This window comes from Aythya marila (assembly GCF_965140915.1).
Source record: "Aythya marila genome assembly, chromosome: 12".
Taxonomy (NCBI): domain Eukaryota; kingdom Metazoa; phylum Chordata; class Aves; order Anseriformes; family Anatidae; genus Aythya; species Aythya marila.
The window spans coordinates 16,606,577-16,631,296 of NC_139053.1; the positions used below are offsets into that span (position 1 = coordinate 16,606,577).

The window sequence follows — 24,720 nt, forward strand, 5'->3', positions numbered from 1 at the left end:
GACTGTTTAAGTCACCATTCATGGGTAAAGCTTTAGCAAAGTGTATAAATAACATTAGAAATACTCATTACAATGATTCAGAATATACATAATTCTATAGTTACTCATACTAATCATTCCTGTGCAGTGAGTATCAAGACTACATTTCCTACAGGATTTTGAGTACACCCTCATTTTCAGGAAGTTATGCATAGCTATAAAATTCACTATCAACTTATCACTGTTTGTGAGCAATTACCCTAACTGCTTGACTAGCCAGTGGATCAGTTGGGAAAACGACAAGGGCTGGAACACTAGCAGGACTACAGCCCTCACCCAAACTGTAAAAATGGTCAGCTCAACTCAATCTAGGTTTTCATGCAACATCTATAAACTTCAGATAGCCTTTATCTGCAACAAGTGGCTCTGCCATAATTACCTGAGGGTGTTACCAATCAGAGTGAAACAGGGAAAAGACAAACACCATATTCATAATATATTAACGTGCACATAATGCTGCAGCTTAACAGTAAAACCAGGTTCAAATCCTATTGTATATACAGGATATTTGAATATCCTGTCCTTTATACAAGAGCCATGCAGGTATGGCACATTTTGGCCCTTCAATTCAAAAATCTAGAAGTCCAAAAAACTAGGCAAAAAGGACGGAGGTCATACATGAGATGAGGTTTAAAACAGTATAAATAATCACCTACATGAAAGCCAATATTACAGCTTACCAACTTAATTACTGAATCAGCTACAGGAAAGCACAGATCAAGGCTAAATTGGATAAACAGTGGTGTACTGAATTCTTAGCTCCGTATCAGCATGGAGCTCAGGAACACACATGCAGTAGATGCTACTTAAGCTCCAGCATTGTTTGTGGGGCAAAACAAGTTGTGCTGCACAAGGGCAGTCGCTGCAGATCGTGTCCTAAGTTCATTTACAGCAAGCTGGCCGCTGAGCACTCACTGGAATATAACTCTCATTAATTTCCCCTGACAGACAACTAATGTTTTAAACTATTCCCAGTAGAAATGATCGCCAGTACAGAGCTCTTTGCAGGCAGTTTAACACCAGAGCAGGAACCAGCCCTGCTGCACATACATTGTGCTGGTGCTAGTGAGCACACTTTCCTTCTGCTGAAAGAAAAGATGCCAGCATTTGATTTCCCAGCAAGACAAAGTCCACCCAGTTTGAGGAACTGACACACCAGTGCAATAGCATACTCTAAAAACATCTTTACCACTCTGCTGCTAGTGTCTTCTTTTACGGCTTCACACTAACTTCTTTTCTGGAGTAGTTGGAAACAAAGGTGAGAAATAGAGCAGCAGATTTTCACCGCTGGTAGCACAGTTACCAGGTGTCTCTGATAGAGCTGAAAGGATTTTTACTGGGTAGTGCCATCACTGTCTTGCTCTGTACTCCTCCCATCCTTGAATTCTGCAGACTTGTGCTGGCTCTTGGATCTGAAAATCTCCCTGCTCTGGCCAGGTCCGTATCATAGCTGCTGTTTGCCTTTTCTGCTTTTATTTCCCCCTTCTCCATTTTCCTACGTGAAGTGCCAAAGAGCTTCTCACATGACACAACAGAAAGCTCCATCAAATTTCTTTTCTTCTCTCTTAAAAGTTACTCTTTCAGGAAGAACAACAGGGAGAAAACATCTCTATGGCACAACAGACATCACAAGTTGGCTTCAAAGTCCTTACAAATAAGGTTTATTTCACCTGACATGTCCCCTAATCACTACTCAGTTCACTTCAGGAAGCAAACAAAAACAACCACATTTACCATTTCACCCTTACTCTCCTTCTCCAGCAGATAAACTGTAACTATTACTACACTAGTACTTCTCAGCCTCATGTTCAACTTTGCAATATAACCCCCCTCAAAAAAAGGCGGAAAACCACAGGAGTGTGGGGTGGTCCCAAATCACACTATTCACACAGAATTAGCAAAGAAAACCAGAAAGATGAATGTGATCAGACTCTCATTAGACAAAGCTTATCTGTAAAATATATTTATTTTTAAGTGTAGTTTAAAGCATCGATATAAATTGTGCAAGAAACCTGGGCTTCCATTTGTTAAGCAGACTGATCTTTGGCAATATGATTGTGACTAATGAGCTACATTATGTGGTTTACATTATTATTTTATTGCTATTTAGTGAAAGATTTGGACTCACAGAAGCTGATGAAAAAAGAAAGCTTTAGTGCTTTTGCACTCAGATACCAGCATCTCAACCTAATCTTTAGGACAATTCCCTATTTATTTATAAATTACAGGCAACACCAAATCCAATTTAAGAATTTGCCTGAAGCAGATTTTTGTCATCACAAATGGAAGAAGGATCAAAGATTCAGCGTTCCCAGTTTGGGAGCTTCACCATGAAGTCTTCAAGAGCAATCCTAGAACACCAACAAAAAGACTACATCACTTCCAACCACTCAAGTGTTTAATTCACATAATGCACATGTACTCGTTCTAACAGAGAGCACACCAAAACACGCAGCAGTAGTTGTTTCTGTTTTACTTGGAATTCTCACTCACATTCTACAAGGATACATTTGTGGTCAAGTTTTTACCAATTTAACCAGATCCATCCAGGTACTGAAAAATAAGTAAAATTCTTCTAATAAATCTCTCAAAGTAGAACACAAAATATAGCTTTGTTCCCCCCCCCCCAAAAAAAAAATAGATGCAAGAATAACTTTGTGTATCAACAACAGTTCTTATAACAAACTGTAGAATTCATTGGAGAACAGGCACTCTTTCTTCAAAAGGGTTCAAGACACTTATATTTAGCTCAATAAAACTAATTTTTTTTTTTACAAGCCTTTTTTTTTTTTTTTTTGCTAGGTGAAAGAAGTGTCATTTAAAATAAATGAGACACCCAGAAAAGCAGCTCTATGACTGCAATGGCTGAGGTTGGAAGGGACCTCTGAAGATAATCTAGCCCAACCCTCCTGCCAAGCAGGATCACCTAGTGCACACTGCATAGAACTTGACTTCCCCTTTAGTACCAGCATACGTGGAAGAATAACATAGCTTGTATTTTTGGCAGCGTTCCTCTTCAAAATTACTCAGCATACACTGATTACACTCAGCATAAAATCAAGGCAAGGCTCTGTAAACCCTTGAAAAATGTTCGTTCTGAGTTTCTAAACACTTTTTAATGTTCTCAACAGAAGGTGGTCACTTCATGATTTAGGTTCCAATAAAAACACCAGAACTCCAATTATTGTTTGATAGGCCACTCCCAATTTCAAGCCATGTCCCTTTAAAATTTGTAATAATTCATTTAAGCAGTGTTATCACAACATCCCAAAGAGTGAATGAAAAGTCATTCAGTGTTTTGTAGGAAAAAAAATGAAAGAAACTCCTAAACATGAAAGAATAAACGCAACTCAACAGGAGGCTGGGAATACAGCAGCTCTGAATGCATAATACTCTACACACTGACTCATCATTACTTAACAGCTGCAACAAAATTACACCAGAACAAAGAATTGCCACAATATTTTTCTTTTCGAGGTCAAAAATTAAGCTATGGGTGATCATTTATTATTTTCACATTTTTCCACATTCAGTTTGACTTCGTAGGAATAAGTACGTTTTAAGTACATTTATTTTTCCATCATGTCACAAACAATAGGTTGAATTGAACAGTGGTGATCTGAAAGATATTCTGTCAGCTTTCATGCGAGTGTCACTATCAAGATGCAGCTGTCCAGCTACAGTGCAGCTCACTTCTCAGAGTTTTTATGAGCATTAATTATTCTCCGTCGCGTCTCCTGGTTTTTGACCCTGTTTGCTTCATACTGGAAGAAAGATAAGGTAAATAATAGATCAGCTATTATCGTTAAACAGATAAGTCAAATTTAAAAGTGTAGACTTATTACTCATGAACAGAAACAGTATCTTTGATATATTAGAAATGCAGTTCATATTAGTATCCATATATTAGTTTAGTTTTACTTTGAAATTAACATTTGATTAAAAAACTTATTTCTAAGTTAAAGTTTATTAAGCTAAATAGTATTAGAACATTCTAATAAAGAAGACTCAGTTAATCTTATGGAGGAAGTTAATTACATACCCATCTTAAGTACGACTGCTACACTTCCTATATGAACTAGGAAAAAAGTTGCATTGGTGCTATTCTAAAGCACTGGTCAGGCTTTTGCTTTTAAAAGATATGAACTAATGCAAGTGTCTGCCTTCTGAAAAATGAATTTGTTGTCAGACTATTTTTTTAGTCTATTTTTTCCACTAACTTTTTTTTTTTTTTAATGGAATGAGAACAATGGATCTTCAGAAATTTCATTTGTAGCTATTCTATGCTTGTGAACAACCTTTCAGGTTCTTTATAATAATACCATACTAATGTATATTTTAAGAAGGCAGACAAACATAGCCTTCAAGAAGGCTTTTTAATATAATGGCTTCAATGGAATAAAAAAACATAAGGTCACAAGGAAAGAAACTGTGTTTTTCAAATCCATGCTACAGTTTTTACATGGTAAAAAAAATGGTATTTGGCACAAGTATGGATGAAATTAATTCCCACAGACCAATTGAGGGGGGAGCAGTAAGAGAGGGGCCCAAGCTGTTCTGGCTAGAAGGAACCTCTGAAGCGTCAGTTTCTATCTGCAGTATTTGCTTGGTTAAAATTGTGTATTTGGTTATTTTTGGATCTCCAAAAATAGTCCATGCCATTTGTTAAAGCCAGATACCCACTCAAACTGCACAACATGTAATGATGCATCTGAGACCCACCCAAGCTGCACTACGTGTTAATGATGTATCTGAGACTTCCACCCAGTTTCACAAAATACAAGAAGTGATTATTGCACAAAGTTTTGTGCAAGAAGCAATCACTCTGAACTGTACTCTGCAATTATTTCAAGATTTTTAATCTGACAAGAAAAACACTGAAATAGTAAAACATGTAAGGAAAACTCATCAACACATATATTTATATCTTCACAGGAAAATACTGACTCTAACAGCATCCTCTGTGATCCCAATTGTTACTTCCAGTGTCTAATCTTGCTAAAAGTAGCAAGCAAAGACAGAGTTGCATCTCCTAACTCACATGGATCTTAAAACCATTTTGGGGCTTGTTCATGCAATATTTTTTTTTTTAGGTAAATTTGTCAGGTCAAAGTATAATTGAGGTTTCAAGAGCTCACTCCAGAATGTGCTTACATATTAAGGCTTCTTTATTGCTCTGTACTACTTAGTAAAACACAATTTCTATTGCATGGACTTTTAATTTTCTTGTATTAAATATTTAGCTTTTATTAACTTGTTTATTTCTTACCTCTTTCTTTAGGCACTTCCGCATCTCACGGTCAATATCATTGCAATGGCCAAAAAATTTCAAAATGTTGTGCTAATAAGTTAGGGAGAAGAAAAAAAAAATACAATTCAAAGGTTTCTTCCTCTGAAGCTCTAAACTTCTTAAAAGTCACTTGGGTTTTGCAACATATCCTGGCTGTCTTTTCCACCTCTCTTTTCCTGAAAAATGATGCTCTGTAATTTTTTTTTTACTGAGTAGCTAGATGTTTGTTAGTTCTAAACATCATTTGAAGCATCCCTATCTTGCTGAAAGTTTAAGGTACTCACCATGTTGTGTTATCAGACTGAAATGTGATACCTACGCTGGAGCCATTAAGTCTAAATGTAGAGCATACATTTTATTGATCTAGTAATCAGTCTTACAATTAGCACTGGCTTCATTAACATACAGAAACTTTGTGTTCTGAACTCATTTGTGATTTAGAAAGACGTAGGAAGATCTGCAGGCATCCCAGAGGCAAAGAACTCGGTGCTTCATTATTCCTACTATGTGAAGAATGTGTTGTGGGTCCAAAAGATGCAGCCACTAAACTTAAGTGACTGAAACATTAAAAGTAGTATAAAAACAGGATGGTTAATGTTTCCCCAAATATCAAAGTTGAAAAGGATGCATTTATCATCTTTATGACACAGCTCAACTATAGGCCTTGAGCATACTTAAGCGTTACCTAGTTTTCATTAGGGAAACTGATGCACATTTCTGCAGCTGATGAGAGGTTAGATGGATTTATAGAAACATGCCGAACACTATTAAGAGTTCAAATAGTGGGCAAAGATAGATGTCAGCCAATAGAACATGACTGAATTTAGGAGTGGGTTAATAAAGTTTATGACAGACACTTAACTATGGCAGTGCTATAATTAGCTTGTTTATACCTCTCTGCTTTATAAAGGGCATCAGATGACACCAAAGCAGTTGCATGTGATAAATGGTCACTTTACTTCAAGCTGATCTTGCTTTTAAAACATTTATATTTTATCCAATGCAGATTTAATATTTTATTCTATTCTCACACCAGTATGCCTAATTTCAAGGTGAGCACTCCACATTTCAACTCCAGTCTTACTCGTACACACACCGAGTGGAATCTACATTTATTTAGGCAGACTCCTAAACTGTCAACTCATTTTGGCTCAGATTATGAGGGGGGGAAATTGTTTTTCCAAAATAGTTATTACTCCCATTACAGCGATATGAGTGCAAGACAATATGCATTTCTTTCAGCTGCCATCTATAAAAATAAGTCTTTTTAAGGCACACATTTGGCATAAGAGCAGAGTTGTTAAAAAAATAATCAAAATAATGACATCGAATAGGAATGCCATTAACCTCTTCCCACTAGATCTAAGACTTGATATAATGGGGAGGTCCTAGATTAGGAATAAAATAAATCAAACTGACTTTTGTGAAAATGCAAATAGAGTACATACAATTCCAGATAAGGCTTTTCACCCCTCAGGAACATTAATTTAAATTATATACGAAGGATCTTCATATATAATGAATGCCGAAGGCCATTTCAGCATTTTGACAAAACAGCAGGTAGTCACTGATAACTATAATTAAGATCACAGACTCTTCAGATTTCAGTGACTTCAATTTCAAAACACTATTTCAGTACATTTCCTTTCAATTTAAAACAAAAACTTATTGCTTCCTTTTAAATGGATGTGAAAGAAGCTATCTTCACTCTTTCTGTTTTGAGAGCCCTAGCACAAGTATGTTCTCATAGGCAAGAACAAGACTGACAAAAGCAATTCCTCTTCATGTAAAAAGATGAGCTTCAAACCAAAACAAGAGAATATAATCGTGTGCCTGACTGTATTATTACTGTTCTTAATACCTTGCTAAGACAAATTGGCCACAGAATCCTTTGAATCACTTGCTGCCATTGAATTGAAGTACAACTTTCAGTTCCAGCTCTCTGTTAAACCCAAGGTAGTCTAATAAGCTACATTATTTAAAATACATGTATATTAACACTCATTAAAAAAAAAAAAGTCAGCCATTACTTTCAAATAGTAAACGAGTATTTGTAGATTCAGGTCAATGTATAGGAAGCCCAGCTATGTACGTACCAAAAAGCAGGACAAATCTGAGTGTAGTTTCTTTCCTGATTGGCTGTGTTTTCACAATTATGAAAATTCAAGACATTTTAATTATATATTGCCTATGAGTTTTATTGTCCTCTTAACTGAGGGTGGCAGTCGTTCAAATTGGCAATCCTTTTGATACCATAATAGTTAATGTACAAAGAGTCTTCTAGCTTAATTCTAGCTACTAAGCACCTGTACAACATTAATGTTGCTTTAAAAAAAATCAACTAAGAAAAAATTAATAAAAATAAAGTCGCTACAATCTCTCAAGCTGCCTAAAACAACATTTTAGGAAGACAAACTATAGAACTCAAGAAAAACAAACCTTACACTTAATACACCTTTTGACTTTAAAGTCTGGAGATGTTCTACCCAAGAACTCTATCTTAGGTTTAAAATATCTAAACAGAGCATAGGAACAGAAAGACAATTGTGTAAGAAATGTCATGTATGAGATGTCATTAACAGATTCAAGGTTGCTTACACCTCAAAGTATTGCAGTAACAAAAAAATCAGCAAAATAAAATTGCTGAACAAACCCAGTACAGTATATTCACTAAAACTGAATTTTGCAATTAGAAGTCTGTTCTCTGTACTGTCATCATGTAGAAATCAAAAAAAAAAAAAAAAGAATCAGGTACTACTACAGTTTTTTCTACATTAGTTTAGCTACTTTAAAATCAGATCTTCAAAAATGTTATCCCTCTTTCACCCAAACTTTTTCACTCATATTTCATGTATTGTCAGCCTTGTTTTTCTTTCTGTAATGACTTTGGGAAAGATAAATTTAGAATTTTGATCAAAACAGTTAACCACATTATCAAAAAATCATAAACGTATCTGAACATGGAGGTGAAAATACTGTAGACTGCATGTGACCTCATAAGCCATTGTACATTGTCTTCGTATCCAACATTTAAATATACTTTTGTACACATGGAAACTAAAATTAGACTAACTTTTCATGTACGAATACATAAATATATCTGCACAGAACATCTATTTATAGTAACTCAGAGAACTGGGTATTATAAATAATAATGCAACAATGCTGCAGATAGCTTTCATTGCCGGGGCCGACTTCTACATCTGAAGTTTACTACTGATCAGATTTTTTAAATGGCTGCTAAATGAGAGAGAGGAGGTTTCCATCTTGAACCAGTGACGAAGCTGCAGTTGCCTCAAGACAACTTGGTATTTTACATCCTAGTAGGTGCCCACTAAGAAGGGAAGTACCCATTCACATTTAGCTTTCCAAGCATTGAACGTAAGGCATGCTGCATGCCCTGATCCCCGTCGACACATCTGCTTATAAATAGACTAACACATCTGGCCTGCGGACAGCTGGAATACAGAAATGCTGCAAGCATACAAAAAGACAGCATTTGAAGTTGCCTATTTTGAGAGAGAAACACGCATGCACAGAGTACTAAAAGGCACAGAAATTTAAATTTTTTAGATAGGTCCACAGTTGTCAAGCACTAGCACAGAAAATTTAAAGTTTTCTTGTATTTCCTTAGGACATCACAACCAAAGTTTTACACACAGTTGTCAGATACCTCTTCAGTGAAAGTATACTAGTTACATTTCCTGGCTGATCTGCCTAAAGGAGGTTTTTTCTCTCTATGATCATATGACACTGATTTATCTGACGCTCGTTTCCCATCCCACCCACTCTTTTCTCTGCTCAGAACTCCTTACCTCCTTGTGACATTTCTTGAGCAGACTGATAACTAGGTTACATTCTTCAGTGTGCAGATGAGGAGACAGGTCTGGATGCATCTTAGGTAGCAATGATGTTAGTAGTTCAAGGCCAAGAATCTGAGAAGATTAAACAATATTAAAATATATACATTAAAAGTATAAAAAAGTATAAATAAGAGTTTAAGTTGACCACTTAAAAAATTATCACGTATTATACAAAAAAATAAAAAATGATGCTTAACATACAAAGTTCATATTATACAGGTAAGGCAAGTAAAACCAGCACACGCCTTTTGTTTATCTGCAGAGCCCAAACATTAAAGTTTAACTGAGAGTTTATATTCTTTGTGATCAAAAGAGGTGAACGCAGTATTTCAGATGTGGCCTCAAGAATGCCAAGAAGAAGGAAATAGTAACTACCCTTGATCTGCTAGGTAAACATAATAATTCAGCCCAATATGCTGTTAGCTTTTATTGCCGCAAGGGTGCACTGCTAAATCATGTTTAACTTCGTGTCAGCCAGGACCCCCAGACCCTCTTCTGCAGGGCTCTGTGAGGCAGGAGCAAATTTGAGATGCATTATTTTTTTAAATATTACTTTAAAATTATATATATTCCGTTTAAAAATATATATATTCCCAGAAGTAATTTTCAAGATCTTTTGTTGCAAGGGATGATAATGTGATATAACAACGGTTAAAATAATGACAACTTTGTTTCAGAAGATCACTGTACCAGGGAGGGAAGTAAAAATGTCCAGTTGTACTAGGACAAGTAGACATCTTCACAAAATTCTCCTTATATTAACCATACTGCCCCTGAGTTAAATAGATCTCTTGTGGCTTGTTTATTTAGTATTTTTTTGTTATCCTCCCTCCTCCCAAAGAGAGCAGCTTACTAGCTGCAAGCATCAGGCAAATACCACTACACCTTGTACTAAAGCTGTTGTCACCGTCTCAACATTCCAGCTAAACAATCTAAACATGAGTAGTCAAAGGTCAGATTTTACAATTGCAAACTTTCAATGTTCAGCTGCAGTGCTGGCAGCTATGAGCTACTCTTCTATTCCTAGAATACTCAAGTAATAGCTCCTCAAGCCAAATATATCCACACTAATTTACCCAGTATTTCCCATCATGTGTTCTGCTTAACAAGAATTACATTCCCACAAGCAAACAAAATTTTTAAAATCCAAACAAGTTTACAAGGCTCTGGAGACCAACGAGAATACATTCGGCATCATGTCGCAGAGACTTCCAGTCATTTATTTCAAGACTCTCGCCCATGCTATCAGGAAGTCTAACATTACACTACACACACTCCTAGCACAGAAGCTGGAAACCACGCGAGTTGCTTAAGCATTCGATTCAATAAATTAACAAATGAGCCTTTAGAAATATGACAGCAGGCGCATGACTGTAACAGCAAAGTGATTAAGAACCCTGCTGTGTTATTGCTACCAGCTTTTGATTGCACACCACAAAGTCAATATGTTTTAAATTTATCAGTAGAATTTTTGAGAGCACCAAAGTTAGCATTCCCTTGAGAGGGTGACCTGCTCGATGTCTGCACATTACTTTAACACACGGGAACCCGGTTGATTATTAAACCTCTTCATCATTCAGCCTCTGATCGCTCTTCCCGAAACTGTCAGCTGAGCTGGCTGTCTCAGAAGAAAGCAATGGTAACACTCTAGAGAAACAGGCAGCGTGCACATCACCGCGTGCCAGAAAGTCAAAGGGAGTATTTCAAGGAAAGAATCATTCTTTCGAAACTAACATTGGCAATCACTGCCATGTGCAGAGTTTTCTCAGAAAAGCTATCAATGGCACAAAGAGGTAACAATTATCACAATTGTATTTCATCAATTAAAAGCCTTCTAATGACACCTGACTCAAAGGAATCCCCAATGGCAACTCTTGCAGGTCACAAGTCCAAGAAGCCACACCAGTTCACACATAGGCCAGTGCTCCTTACATTAATTTTCATATAATATTCAAATATTAAAATATTTCTAGTTGTTACCAGATATAGCATGCAGTTCATGTAGGCTACAAGAGATTAAAATAACAAGACATCTTACAGAGGTCATGCAAGGCTTACCTGGAGCCTTCAAGTACTTTTGAAGTTCACGACTGAACAGCGTTATCAGAGCTAAATATTATATTTATGTTCAGGAGTGTCAGGTGAGCCAGAGATCTACAAATGATCACATAAGGCTAAAATATTTTTGCCAGAGGGGAATGACTAAAAGAGAAAGACTTTCAAGGGTAACAAAAATACGTATGATAAAAGAGAGTATGAGCTGCTGTTTTCTTTAGCTGCTTTTTAATAATCCTGAAGGCAGCAAGTTGCCATCTTACTAAAATTTAAGTCCACATGGACAGAATTTTATATAGTTGATAGCTCATAAGGACACTAAGTATGAAAAAGTACTAAAAAAAAAAATAAGCAGAAAGATTGGGAAAAAGCCATATAAACCACTCTGAGGAAACTATTAACCGAAATGCTGGATAAAGAATGTCAGCATAAACATGAAATTGCTGTAGAAGAAATATTAGCAGTAAAGTAGAGGAAAAATATTAGGAAAATACAGCAATTATATTAAGAAGAAAATGGACTGTAGAATGCTAAGCAAACATTAATATCTGAAGCAAATATTTGGAGAGAAGTATTTAGATGAACTTTCTACACAAACACATGGACATATTTCATCGTATCGTGAAAAAGTATTCTGCCCTTCAATGTGTTTTATACGAGATTCTGAATTCTGCAGTTTGTCCTTCCTTGTTAAAAATTACAGTGTAAGTTTAGCTAAATGATTTGGTTCAAGTGCCATAAAGAACTAAGAACTAACTGCAAATTCCTATAAACTATTAGCTTCTGAAGGTGGAAGACATGGATAAAGACAATTGTTTTTGTCAACTTCCTTAACCAGTTTCTAAATCTACACTATCCTTAAGGGAAAAAAAAAAAAAAGGAATTAAAAGTGCAGTTCATCTTAAAGTGAGGAAAATAAAGGATGTTCTAGCTTTATGGTTTCCAATATAAAACAGATTTTTAAAGAATCAAAAGCCTTAACATCTCTGACACCGATACTTAATTTCCAGCGATGACATTTTTTTCTTAGAAAAATAATACCTGGAAGATAATCCACACATAAGCCATCTTGAGCACTATGTATATCAAATTGCTAAAGACTTCCTAACAGGAACCAACATATAAATTGAGAATTGACACTCATCCCTAATCTTAAAACCTGTCTACACATTTGTTCAATACATCAAATATTTATTTTTAATGCATAGAAGGAATATGCAAGTATTATAGAATTACAGATACCTAGCCAGTAGTCAGGAACCAAAAGGCTGTCCCAGAAGAGGCCAAGAACACTGCATGCACTTCACTCACACGCCTGTTAAGACAAGATCGAGGATGAAGTGCTTGTTGCTCTCCAGTCGCTAGCTTCTCCTCCTGACCTCCTTATGGGAAATATCTAGACCTGGGGAGAAGGAAGGGGCTTTGTACATTCCCTCTTCTTCCCCAAATGAAGCGTAAGACCAGCATGTCAGGAATCCAGGGAAAAAAAAAGGAATATAGCTCCTTTCTCCTTTTTCCAGAATCTCCTATAAAAGAAGAACCAATCAGGTTCTTCTACCCCAAAGCAGAAAGGAAAGTAGATGAGGTTGCCTTTTTAGGCTCACTGATTAGCCTAATGCTTAATATTTCCATGTTTGGGAGAAATCTATTGAAGTTTCAATTTAGGTAAATGTTTTTCTCAGATTTTTTTCCATATTTCATTAGAATGTGTTAAAAGGCTATTTTTTAAACCAAATTTTGCATTTTTTTCCATTTAAAAAGTTGCACATGTAAGTCATTTATTTATTTTTTCCAAGTTTCCAAAGACAATAGTAAAGAAAAAAAGAAGAAGGAATTCACATAGTGATCAGAAAAAAAAGACTATTTAGAGTAAAACACAAATCCTTGTTTGTCAACACAGAAGATGAAAAATTGCAGCTAACTGCATCCTCATTGTTATTCACTAAGATCCTTATCCCGAAGCACTGAGCTTTCTACAGCACCACAAAACGCTTACATTTGCTGCACACACTCAAATAACACCCACAGGGCAGCAGTGCAACCAAGAATATGCTAACAGAGGAGGGAAAGGCAGGCAGACCTACAAACCCCTAGAAAACCACTGTATCCCATGGGTAACATTCATTTTGCACTTTATTTCACTGTACAAGTTGAGTAAGGCCACACATTTTGGTCTGAAGTTCTCAGTTACACAGTATTGTCCAGTTTGACTTTGGACAAAAATACTTACAACTCACCAGCTGTTTGTTTACTAAAATCATTGCCATTTTTCTGTAAGCTTATGTGAAGTTTCAGCATAAAAAAGGATTCAGCTGCAGACCTAGCCAGCCTAGGTTACCTGAAGATACTAGCCAAATCATTTGATCACAATTTCTGCATTCCTAGTATTATCAGTCTTTGACATTAACTTATGAATGTTTCTGATGATAGCTCAGAGTACTCTAAAAATTCAATGAAGAGAGAAATTACAATTGATTAACAGGAGTTCAAAAGCCTGGGAAACTGAACTAAGGACCCTGTTTTCAGCTTTCATTAACAGGGTTAACATCTTCCAGATCAGGATATTCTGGTGTCATTACATGCTGCTGTTCTTCCATTGCCATTAAGCACGCTGAGAATGACCCTTAGCTTGCCCACTCTTCCAACAAATTAAATGGTGAATAAACACCTTCACTTTAATAAATAACATTTGGCTGAATCTTATTAAAAAGTAGTCACAATCTCTTAAACTTCAGTCTTTGTTTTCCAATATCACATATTAGAATGGAAGGGGATTAATAATTTAGATATGTGTTTTTGAAGACTTGTAAGCAGCAAGGAAACACAAGAAGCAGTGTAGGGGAATGATGCCACTTTAAAATTTTCTTTATAGATTCTATTTACTTTCTCTGAGCCTAAAGAATAAGAAAATAGCCCGGCAAATAAGATTCAAATTCATTTTAATTTTTTCATGACTGCCGTCTGCCCACAGTTCAACATCCTTCCCATTAGAATAACTGCTCACCTGTTACTCTCAGCAGTAAATACCCGTTAAAGTGAGATGGTAGCCAATTTCACACTTAACAAAGCAAGTAAAGAAGGCATTAGTCCTAATGAATGAAGCAAGCTGAACGCTAATTTGAATATTAAGTAATTTCCACAGTTTCATTTCTGACTAAAATAATAGACCAACTAAAGCACAATCAGGCATTTTCTCCTCTTATTGATTACTTAAGGACATATTCATACAACAAGCATCAGTGTAAAGGGACAACTAATGGTATATTTTTATTACAATTTGCAGTAAGTTACACTGTACAATACATCACAAGATATTATTGATGTAATCTCCTTCTACTCCTGCTGCCTTCCTACTATGACGGATCACATTTTACTCTTAGATACTCAAAAGCTACTGATTGCGATCAGCTTGGCTGTCCTGTATTCATAAACCCCATGTTCTCCCTATCCAATCCAAGCATCCTTAGAAAAAAGCGACCAAGTGGATAGTTACAGATCATGTTCCTTGGCAGACTAATGGCAGCACTATCTTAGTACTACAGCTCCAACCATGCAAATGCACATTTTCTTGGAAGAGGCGCATTCATCCATAGTTTTCAGGCATTTAGGTAAACTAGATTGCACGATTGTGCAATTAACAGACCTATTATATTAGATCACACAAGGAAAATGGAAAATAAGACTATTCAGTCAAGAATGACAAGACACAGTGAGTATAAAGTTAAAGCATGCCAAAGATGAGGTGCTGTAGACAAATTCCTGGTTTGTGCAAGCTGCTCTTGTGCTTCAGTTGCATCCACCAGGCCATGCTTCACTTCATTGCTATTTCATTTCTTGATTAAACAGGTAAGAAGACCAGAATTTAATAACTAGGAGAATTTCCTTGTCTACTGTACACGGATTTTCCTGCTTTTGAGAGAAACAGACACAGAGGACCACGCTCCCATCAGAGCACAACGCCTCACCCTTCGAGCACCAGGAGCTGCTCAAGGAAGCTGCACAGCACTTGGCAGGAGGCTGCCAGCGTTACACCTCCGCTGTAAGGAGAACGGCGCTGCTGCCCCCAGTTATCAGAACTTACACAGAGGAGGCCACACCACACACTGCTCTCTGCCCCCAGCTCTCAGCACTTCCAATAGTCTTTAAAGCCCTGAGGCGACACGGGAGGAAGAGCTCGGGGAGCTGTAACGGGCAGTCCCCTGCTCCCTGACAGAACAAGGGGGCTGCGGGGAGCCCTCCTCGAGCCGGGACTGAAGGCGTGAGGCGAGCAGGGGCACCCAGAGGGCGGCCCCAGCACAGGCCAGGATAAAAACACAGCTCCTCAGGGCAGGCTGCACAAAGACGGCTCCCCTCAAGCCCTCCCTTTATAGCCCCTCTCTCCCTATAGAGGAGCCTCCCCTCGCAGCCTGTCCCCTCGGGGCCACCCCGCACTTACTCCGCTCCCCAGGGCCGAGCCCCCCAGCACCGCCCTACGGCACCGCCCCCGCCTCAGTCCCGGCCGGAAGCCGCCTCAGCGCGCCCGGCGGGAAGGGGCCGCGCGCGGAGCGGGGCTCGCTGCCATTGGCCCGGCCGAGCACGGCGCGGCGTCTGATTGGGCGCTTCGAAAGGCGGGCGGCGGTTGGCGGGGCGCGAGGCGGGCGCGCAGCTGCTGCTGCTGCTGCTGCTGAGGCGGGCGGCACCGCGCGCCCCCCTTGCGCCCCCCTTGCGCCCGCCGCCTGAGGTGTTTTTGAGGTGTTTCTCGTCATGGATGAGGTCGTCGCCGAGTACATCCGCAGGACCGTGCTGAAAATCCCCCGCGATGAAATCTTGGCCGTGCTGCGACAGTGGGGCTTCCTGTCCGACACCCAGCTGGGCGCTATAAACCTCCGGCAGACCAAGGAGAGCATTTCGCAGGAGGTGGTGCAGCTCTGCGAGGTGAGCCTGCCCCTCGGGGCGGCCCGCCAGCGGCCGGCAGGGCACTTATTGGATCGCCAGTGGCTAAAATGGATTTTATTTGGCCATAATCTAGCATTAAGTGATAGGTTGTAGGCTGGGAGATGTCAAGGCAGGCTAATAACAGCCTTGGTTGTGCAGGGTTGGTAGGAGTGCAGGGTTAGTTCTTATTGAACATGGAAGTACCGTGTTTGGAGCCCTGAGGTGTTTGAGGCAGTTAAAGCTCAGGGTGTCAGCTCATTACAAAATGAGGGTGTTTCTAAACTACAAAATGAAGGCATTAATTGAGATGTCTACTCTTTATGTAGTGCTGGTGAAAAGCTCTTTCATGCAGGTAATGACAGCACTAGTTTGTCTGCTGAAGCCTCCTGTATAACATATGTAGTGCTGTAGGAATGATCAAGCATGCTATAATAACATCCTTATTTTGCTGTGTAAGCATATACTCACGGTTGGCTCATGTAAATGTAAAATTTTGAGGATTTCCGCAGTTTTGTATATTCAGTGGTTCTGTCTAGAGCTCTCTGGGGCTATATATACCTGGGCTGACACCTGAGTGCTCTAAATTTTCATGCTGTTTGTTGTTTGTTTTTGTTTTGATTTCCTTCCCATTTTAATATCACTTGCTTAGTTTTTGGAGGAGACTTTTCATAAGTTCAAGTTTTTGAAAAATTTCCTTGTCTAGAACTACTTCCATTCTGCTTCCATTTCTGCAAGCAGAAAAGTTTTCTGATCTGCTACTTCTGTTGTACTCTGCCTCTGGTGTATCAGAACTATATATAGTATCATAACCCAGATGTGACAAATACAGTTAGTATTGATACATCTTATATTCTGTAGCTTTTGTAGTTCTCTTTGAATTTCATACTCAGAGATAATTTGCCACAAAAGGATCAAATTAATTACTAAGTTATTCTTAGGATCAGAATTTTAAAATTGTATGTTTTTGAAATACTTGTCTATAACATGAAGTGTCATGGTTTCTTATATCTTTTTATGTAAACATAATGTTTATGTAATGTTTATGTAAACATTAAATAAAGAACCAAACATGTTAAAGTTCCCGACAGTGAAATACTAGTCAACATTGCATACTGTCACTAATACCCCTTAATTTTACTTTCTAATTGCTTTTACATCACACTACGTTCTTGCTATTGCTGCAGAAGGAACTTAACCCTGCTGAAATAGCTTTCATTACTGATATCTCTAAACCATATTGTATGCATTGGGACCACCTTTGGTTTCTTAGAGGAGAGCGTGGATGCTGTGGATCTGAGTGCAATGTGATTTAAACTACCTGTCCTGAGATTTTTCCCATCAAATAGCACAATAGAGCATTCTGGAAATGCAGGTCAGTCACCATGCTCTGTCATTTTTCATTCCAGGAAAATTCTGCAGACCTAAAGCAAGCAGCCATTCTGGACATAATTTGTAAGTAAAAATAACTTCCTTTTTTCTTTTTTTCCTGAGTAACTTGCTAAGTCCTTTAATTACATAGCAAGTGCCTTAATAAGGCATGGATGCATTTGTTGGAAAAAGATTACATTTTAGATTAATCCTATTGAGTCTGGCCTTTTTTTTTTAATTTCCAAAGTTCTAAATCACCAATAGCATGTTTGTTTCTCCTAAATTCTAAAGAGATGTCAACCCAGAACACAGCTGTAAATGTAGAGACTTCCCCAGCTTGCGCTGAACCCTAAACTTGTTTGTTTTTAGGTCAAGCGCTTCTTTAAAACATTAAATATCCTTTATTAGTTGCTTAACTAAATTACAAGTGATCTACCTATCTCTATTAATTAAAAAAGTATTTGGCTATTAGGTTTGCTATTGATGGTAGTTAAGAATGCTGAATAAATTATATTGCCTTATCAGAAGTAATGACCTGGTCATAAAAGTATAAAATGATATAAAATGATTTGTTCTTTTAATTACTTTTGGATGATATGTTATTGAGCAGTTCCTATTTTTCTTAGACAACAACATCTATCCAAACAAAAGAATGTGGAGTGTTTACCAGATGAAAAAAACAGGTAAAGTACCTTTCCTTGCTGTTACTGTCCTTAGCAGCTTACTGCAGTGCTGCCTCATAGCATATATTTTAAATACAAAGTCTGTTAAGGATTTATCTTTAATGTTTTTCAAATACTTTTAATTTTAAATTTTCTAGCAATTATTGGAAATTATTGGAAAAAATATTGGAAAGTAATGACTAATCAAATAGTAACTTACATATATATATATATATATAATTATATATCAATAATGAGGCTCATTTAATATACAGCTCTTCTTAGAAGGCTATGCAACATCAGCATTTTTCTCCTTAATATTTTTTCAGCAAAACTGTGAAAATCTCTCTTAACTAGTTCTTATAAACAGAATTCTGTTTATTTTTTTTATAAACGGAATTTATTTTCTTGTTTAACAGGGGAAGAAACGGACTTGTTTGACTTTTCAAATTTCAAAAAGAAGTTTAAGGGACGACTTCAGTCAGCTTTGAAAAATGTAAGAAAAAAATCCATTCTAAATTTGTTGCACAGGTTGGGTGTCAGTGGATTGTTTCCATAAGATTAGCAAGATACTTTTTTTTTCTTACAATCTGCATCAAAATGAAATGGAATTATTCACGGTAAGAATGATAATAAGTGTATGAAAAATAGGAAAAATTTATTGCATATTTGTTCTATTAACTTTACAGTTATGCTGGAGTTAAATAAAATATGAGCTTGACTTGAAATATGGCATTAAAAATAGTTTCTGGTTTTAAAGTGACATTTTTTGATGGTTGTGAGAACTTAGCCTTAACTTTTTATATTACAATGACTGAAACATCTCTGTCAATAGCAAGAAGTAGTTTCTAGTCTACAAAAAGGAGCATGGTAAGAAAAGTCTTGGAAGGAGGTGCTGTCATCTTATTGTTTTTACTGAGCAATTTGTAGAAGTCTTTCCTTTAGCTTAATTGCTTTGTTAAAGCCAGGGAGCAGAAAAAAGCCTCTGAATAATTAGTTACCGCTTCTTGACACAAAGTATTCCCACTGACAAACAGTAGAGGGCAACAAATACAAATCAGACTAACAAGTAATCATATTTCATTCATAAAGCTCAAATAGATTTGCAGTAACTTCATTTAAAGAAAGGGGGGGGAAAAGGCTTATAAAAACTTTGAGAGGTGATATTGGTCCACATATTCAAACAGTTTCCAACCTATTTGTACGAAGAGCTTGACTGTGTGCCTCAGTCAAAGCAATTTTTTTGTCAAGGAAGTTTTCCCACTCTTGTCTCCCAGACTGAGTCAACGTAGAAAGCAGCTGAACATAACAGTAACTGAGGTGCAGTTCTACAAGAACAGAAAAGGGAATATTCTGCAAAATTCTGACTGTGCATTCTTGAACAGTGTTAAGTAATATGTTCAGGTCTAAAATAGCTAAGTTGATCAAAAGTTTAGTTTTTCAAATGTCTGATTTTTGAAATATTACCACTTGTCCTCCATTTAAATAGACACGTTTTTGTTGTGTTGCTCTTTTCCCAAAAGAGAGAATTGGGATTTTTGTAATAAATTATTTCAATTCCCACTGATATACGTGTTCTTCTGAACGAGGAAAATAAAAATCATACTACAGTTTGAAAAGTGACTTTTTTCTCTTTGTGAGATTATCATTTTCCTGTGAAAATTTGATTTAAATACAATCCTTACCACGCTAGTGGGATTTGTTTCTTATTCAAGCAGTGGTATAGTATATTGTAGTGGGTCTTGTGATTGCGGGTTTAATACCTTAATTTTTCTGGACACCTGAATGTCGATTTTGCATTTCAAGTAAAACTTTTCTTTTTTTATACAGGTCACCATCAGTTTTCGAGAATATGAGGACAATGCAATCTGGATTAGAATTGCCTGGGGAACACCATATACAAAACCAAACCAGTACAAAACCAGCTATGTTGTATACCATTCACAGACTCCCTACGTCTTCATTTCTGTCTCTGTGCTTAAGAGCAACTTACCTCTGCTATGTCAGGTATAGAACAAAACTGTGTATACCCTGACTCCACCACAGTCTTGTGGATCTATAATTCTGTTAGCTTCTAAGAGGAAGGGTAAAGATTGGTCACTTAATGAAATATTTTAATTTGCGTGAGTTTTTTTCCCCCTTAGGTCTTGATTTAAAAAAAAAAAAAAAAGAAGGTGGGGGGACACAACTCTCATCTTTGTGACTTTGTGACCTTTAGAATATGCATCATGAATAAACTCAATTTATTGTGATTTGCTGACCTTAAATTATTCTACTTTAACCAAATGTTAGGCAATATTGAGTTAAATTATCTTACAGAAGTTGAAGTTAAATCGACGTACTTAACGGTTCTTAAAGTTAACAATGTCAAGAATTAAATGCACAAGCTCATCAGGCAATGTTATCTTTTTCCATAAAATCATCATGTTCAGTGTTTGTATTCTTCTTTATCTGTTCATCAGATGTTCATACTAGTGATTTAATTATTTTATTAATCTGCTTTATTTATGTATTTTTAGCTGATAAGGCTATCTGATTATTTGGTTAATCTACTGAATGCTTTGTAGATTACCCTATTCTTTGTAAACATCTATGCAGCATCTTTAAGACATGAGTCCTACTAATTAAAGAGCAGTTGCTCCCCTTGAAACAAAAGCATCTCAATGTCTAGAAATTCTCTCTTTTTCTATACTATAAACACAGTGATGATTAAAGCTGATGTTAAAATGATTTCAATTTTTATTTAAAGGCACTGGTTGTTGCTTCCAATTACCATGACATCCGTGAAATGGAGCTTCGAAGTCATTGTTTAAACTCCCTTAAAGATATTGTGTTTAAGAGATATAGCCAGGTGAGCCGCTTCACAAGTACATCCTAAGATGAGTCTTGCTTTTTGTTTCAGGCCTAGTTCTCACCCCCTAGCAGGGGAAAAATTCACCCCTTCCAAGAGATCATCAAGTTACAATAATATTGAACTACTGAGGTGGACAGCTTTTCATTAAGGTAACATTACAGTGGTGATGTAATTACTTGGTAGCCCACTTATTTTTTATTATTCCTGATGGTTAAACTTAGTCTGTGTACCTGACCAATTCAATCCTAGGACTTTTTAGCATTGTTTCATTAAGCTTCTTAGAGTAATGATTTGGAAGCTGTTAGAATGGACACTTACTCTGCTCACCCATGTAACGCTTGTAATTAGGGAAATGTTCACAAATATCATAGGATGGGGATCGTTTACTCAAAATAAAGCTGGGCTTTGTACTCTTGTAGTTGTCAAAAATTGAAATACTCACTTTCAGAACAAGAAGTGAAAAGAAATCTGGAAAGTTCTTTTAAGCTAAAGCCTCTAAAAGTAGAAGTGAACTAAATTCTTTTTTTTTTTTTTTCCTTTTAATTTTTTCCCAGAACTTCCAGACCCACTATCCAAAGCAACAAAAGAACGTACCCACGGAAAATGGTATGTGTGTTTGAAATGAAATAGAAGTTTGAATGTCATTACTTGTAAGGTTTGCACTTTAAAATATCTGGCTTACTGAATGAGGTTCATAATAGGGAATGTGCTTGTGTTACATTGACATATTATCCATCCCTGGATAATATGGGTATCACTAGGAGAGGTAAATATTTTCCCCATGACTGTCACTGGACACATGTTTATGAAAGCAAGAATATACAATGACCTGTATCTCCTTTCCTATTAGCTTGTTTTCTTTCTTGGTAATGAATGAGAATACATGTGATGCAAACAACTACCATATGAAACAATGATGAATTCTTTAAAATTGTTACTTCCAATTTTTTGTTTGAGCATTCACGTAATCTGAAAAATAATATTTATATCAGCTGAAATGGTTGTCTTTTTATTGGTTTGTTTCTGATTATAATTTTTTTCTTCTTTGCTTCCCTGCTTTTTCCCCTGCAGTGGATGTAAGGATAATTCAAGAAGATAAAAGTGAGAAAGAAAGAATACAGAGAGTGAATCAGGAAGTTTTTGGTGATGGTCCCCAACCCAAACTTGAATTTGCACAATATAAGGTAGTGAAGGCAATAAATTTTGTTTTGTTTTTCTGTAATTTTAACATAGTTATAGCTATGTTAAATTGCAAATAATAAATGCAGTATTTATTCAAACTTCAAGGAAGACATTTTAAAATAAATCAGTTAAAACTAGCATTGGAAACAGATTTGCATTGAGACTTGGTCAAAACGCTAGATCATGTTTCAGTCTTTCAACCTTGTTAATTATGCATTTTGACTTGGTTTTGTAACAAAGCTAGACTTAAACCTGCTGTGTTTTGAGGCATGAGGAATGACGGTTACTTGAAGTACATTTAAAGCTCACATGACATATAACACCGTCATTTAACTTCATGGATAATGCTGATTTCCGCTGGAAACTCTGAGAGATTCCTAATCATTTATTGTGTTATTGAACTGGCTGTCACTTCCACCAGAGAACTGTTTACCACAGGGTGGCACCCTCTGATTTTATTAACAAAATATTTCTCCAACTATAATCATGTTACCATTAAGAAATATATATATATTTTTTTAAGTTGATTCTTCTCCTACCTCATTGTTAACCTGTTCAGACTGTACTTGACTCAAAAAGTTTGAAAAATTAAATATGTCCATTGAAAGTGAGTTGAAATATTACTTACAGCTGTACCTACTCACACTGATGTACAAGCTATTGGGCATACAGCTGTACAGTTTTTGACTCTGAGTGTATCCTGTCATACAGACAACGCAATTTCTGTTCCAAAATAAATGATTCTATGATTCCCCAAATATTACACTGTTTGGATAATAAACACATAAAATGCATGCATTTCTTATACTGCCTGGAAATTTTGTGTTAACAGCTTGAGACAATGTTTAAAAGTGATCCTAACATGGATGTTTTGGAGAGAAGAGAGCCATTCAGATGTCTGGTCAAGTTTTCTAGCCCAGATCTATTAGAATCACTGAAATCCTTGGCGCCAGCAGGTGAGTGTTCCAACTCTGTAAAATGCAGGAAAAATATTTTAATCGTTTCAAGTTTAACTATTCTAATCATTTTACTTGCTTCTTATACCTTGCATAAGAGAGAGTCTGCATGGTTTAGAAATGCATAGAAATTTGGTACAATAAAAATGTTACCACTATAAAAACCTCACATCTAAACACATACCTGTTTATTCTTAAGTTGGCATGTAGATACTCAAGCTGTGTTTTCAATTATGTGACAATTATGAAAGGTGAATATTGGCTGAGGTAAGCTATAATTATCTGTTTCTCTCTGCAGGTATGGCTGATGCCCCTCTTTCGCCACTACTCACGTGCATACCACAAAAAGCTAGGAATTATTTTAAAATTAGAGAGAGGAAAGATGTCCTTCCAGGAAGCTTTGTAAGCCCTTAATTTAAAGAGATTTTTTTTCATATCGAAATACACATTTTGTTTGCTACTGATATTAATCTATATAATAATAAACATTTAAGATTTTAAAATCTTAATTTATTCTTTGCTATTCCCTTAAAAGCTGTTTGGTTTTGGCTGTAGGCTAGCCATTAAAAAACAAAAAGGCGGTGTTTGTGAAGTTCAAATCATGATTATTTTAAATTTAAATGTGATGAATGCTCTTACCTGTACTTGCTGTTAGAAGCTAAAGCCTAATAGAGATACAGTAAGACGTGTGTAGTTGTTCGGTTTGCTGTTGCAGGTATAGATGGCTATGGTAGTGTAGGTGGCCTTATTTCTGCTGCAGTACAGTGATGAAACTGAACATATGTGCCATTTTAAATATGTGAACAATCCCATTGGAATAAGTGGCTGCTTCGGGCCAGGCATGTTTTTGTCTTAGTAAATTAAAATTATGTTTATAGACCATTGCAGGGCATTGGTAGAAGAGACTCTGGGAATTAAGAACTCAGTATGAAGTTTCCATCTAGCTTTACTGCATTTTAATTCAAATTCAGTGTTTTTATTCACCAAGGGCAATAGCTAATAATAAATATTTAATTTAAAAATTCTAGCTATTGGTATTAATCTTATGAAATATTATCTTAGAGGAATACAGTGGAATTGGCAGTAATTTTCTTTTGAGATATTCCGTGTTTAAGAGTGTGTTTTTCATTCAAGACTTGATCCTTCTGCAATCTTTGCACACTCTTTGAGCATGGGGCCGTACAGATTGCAGAACGGAGATGGCCACATTCAGTGATGCAACCAATGGCTTTACAGCGGAGTTCTTTAGCTCTGATAAACAGTAATTTGTTATATATAGATCTTTGTATGTAACCTGCTGTAGTATTTCTAATATAAGATATAGCTTTGGTCTGAAGATTCAGTAACAGTGTATGAATGTTTGTTTCTTAATTCTGTTACCTGGAAGCTGATTGTGCAGGTACTTTGTATACATGGATTTCCAATGCCCTTCAGATATGTTGATACGAAGAGACAGTCTCTCAAAAAACCTTCATGGCAGAGTGTGACTGTTTTCAGACTGCATTGAAATGTTGTGGTTTTTGTTTTGTTTTGTTTT

At 36.6% G+C, this 24,720-nt stretch overlaps 2 protein-coding genes across 5 annotated transcripts; one reads left to right on the top strand and one right to left on the bottom strand.

Moving 5' to 3' along the window:
- Positions 1–2,022: 2,022 nt before the first annotated feature.
- Positions 2,023–15,753, bottom strand: CMC2 (C-X9-C motif containing 2). 4 transcript variants are annotated; one of them, XM_082770180.1, is made up of 6 exons: positions 15,683–15,752; positions 12,490–12,562; positions 11,251–11,301; positions 9,145–9,264; positions 5,309–5,380; positions 2,023–3,803 (listed from the first exon to the last, which is right to left on the bottom strand). In XM_082770180.1, the coding sequence occupies exons 4-6, from the start codon at positions 9,223–9,225 to the stop codon at positions 3,729–3,731; spliced, it is 228 nt and encodes a 75-aa protein (XP_082626306.1). In that variant the 5' UTR covers positions 9,226–9,264; positions 11,251–11,301; positions 12,490–12,562; positions 15,683–15,752; the 3' UTR covers positions 2,023–3,728. The 4 variants fall into 4 exon arrangements, with proteins under 4 accessions (XP_082626306.1, XP_082626307.1, XP_082626304.1 ...); XM_082770178.1 differs by having other exon boundaries at positions 2,024–3,803; positions 11,251–11,346; positions 15,683–15,751; XM_082770181.1 differs by lacking the exon at positions 11,251–11,301 and having other exon boundaries at positions 15,683–15,753.
- A 197-nt stretch (positions 15,754–15,950) lies between these two features.
- Positions 15,951–24,710, top strand: CENPN (centromere protein N). The gene is made up of 10 exons (XM_082770332.1): positions 15,951–16,161; positions 17,568–17,613; positions 18,156–18,212; positions 18,611–18,687; positions 20,022–20,198; positions 20,941–21,042; positions 21,600–21,651; positions 22,117–22,229; positions 23,060–23,183; positions 23,482–24,710. Exons 1-10 carry the CDS (start codon positions 15,991–15,993, stop codon positions 23,595–23,597), a joined length of 1,035 nt encoding a protein of 344 aa, XP_082626458.1. The 5' UTR covers positions 15,951–15,990; the 3' UTR covers positions 23,598–24,710.
- The last annotated feature ends 10 nt before the right edge of the window (positions 24,711–24,720 follow it).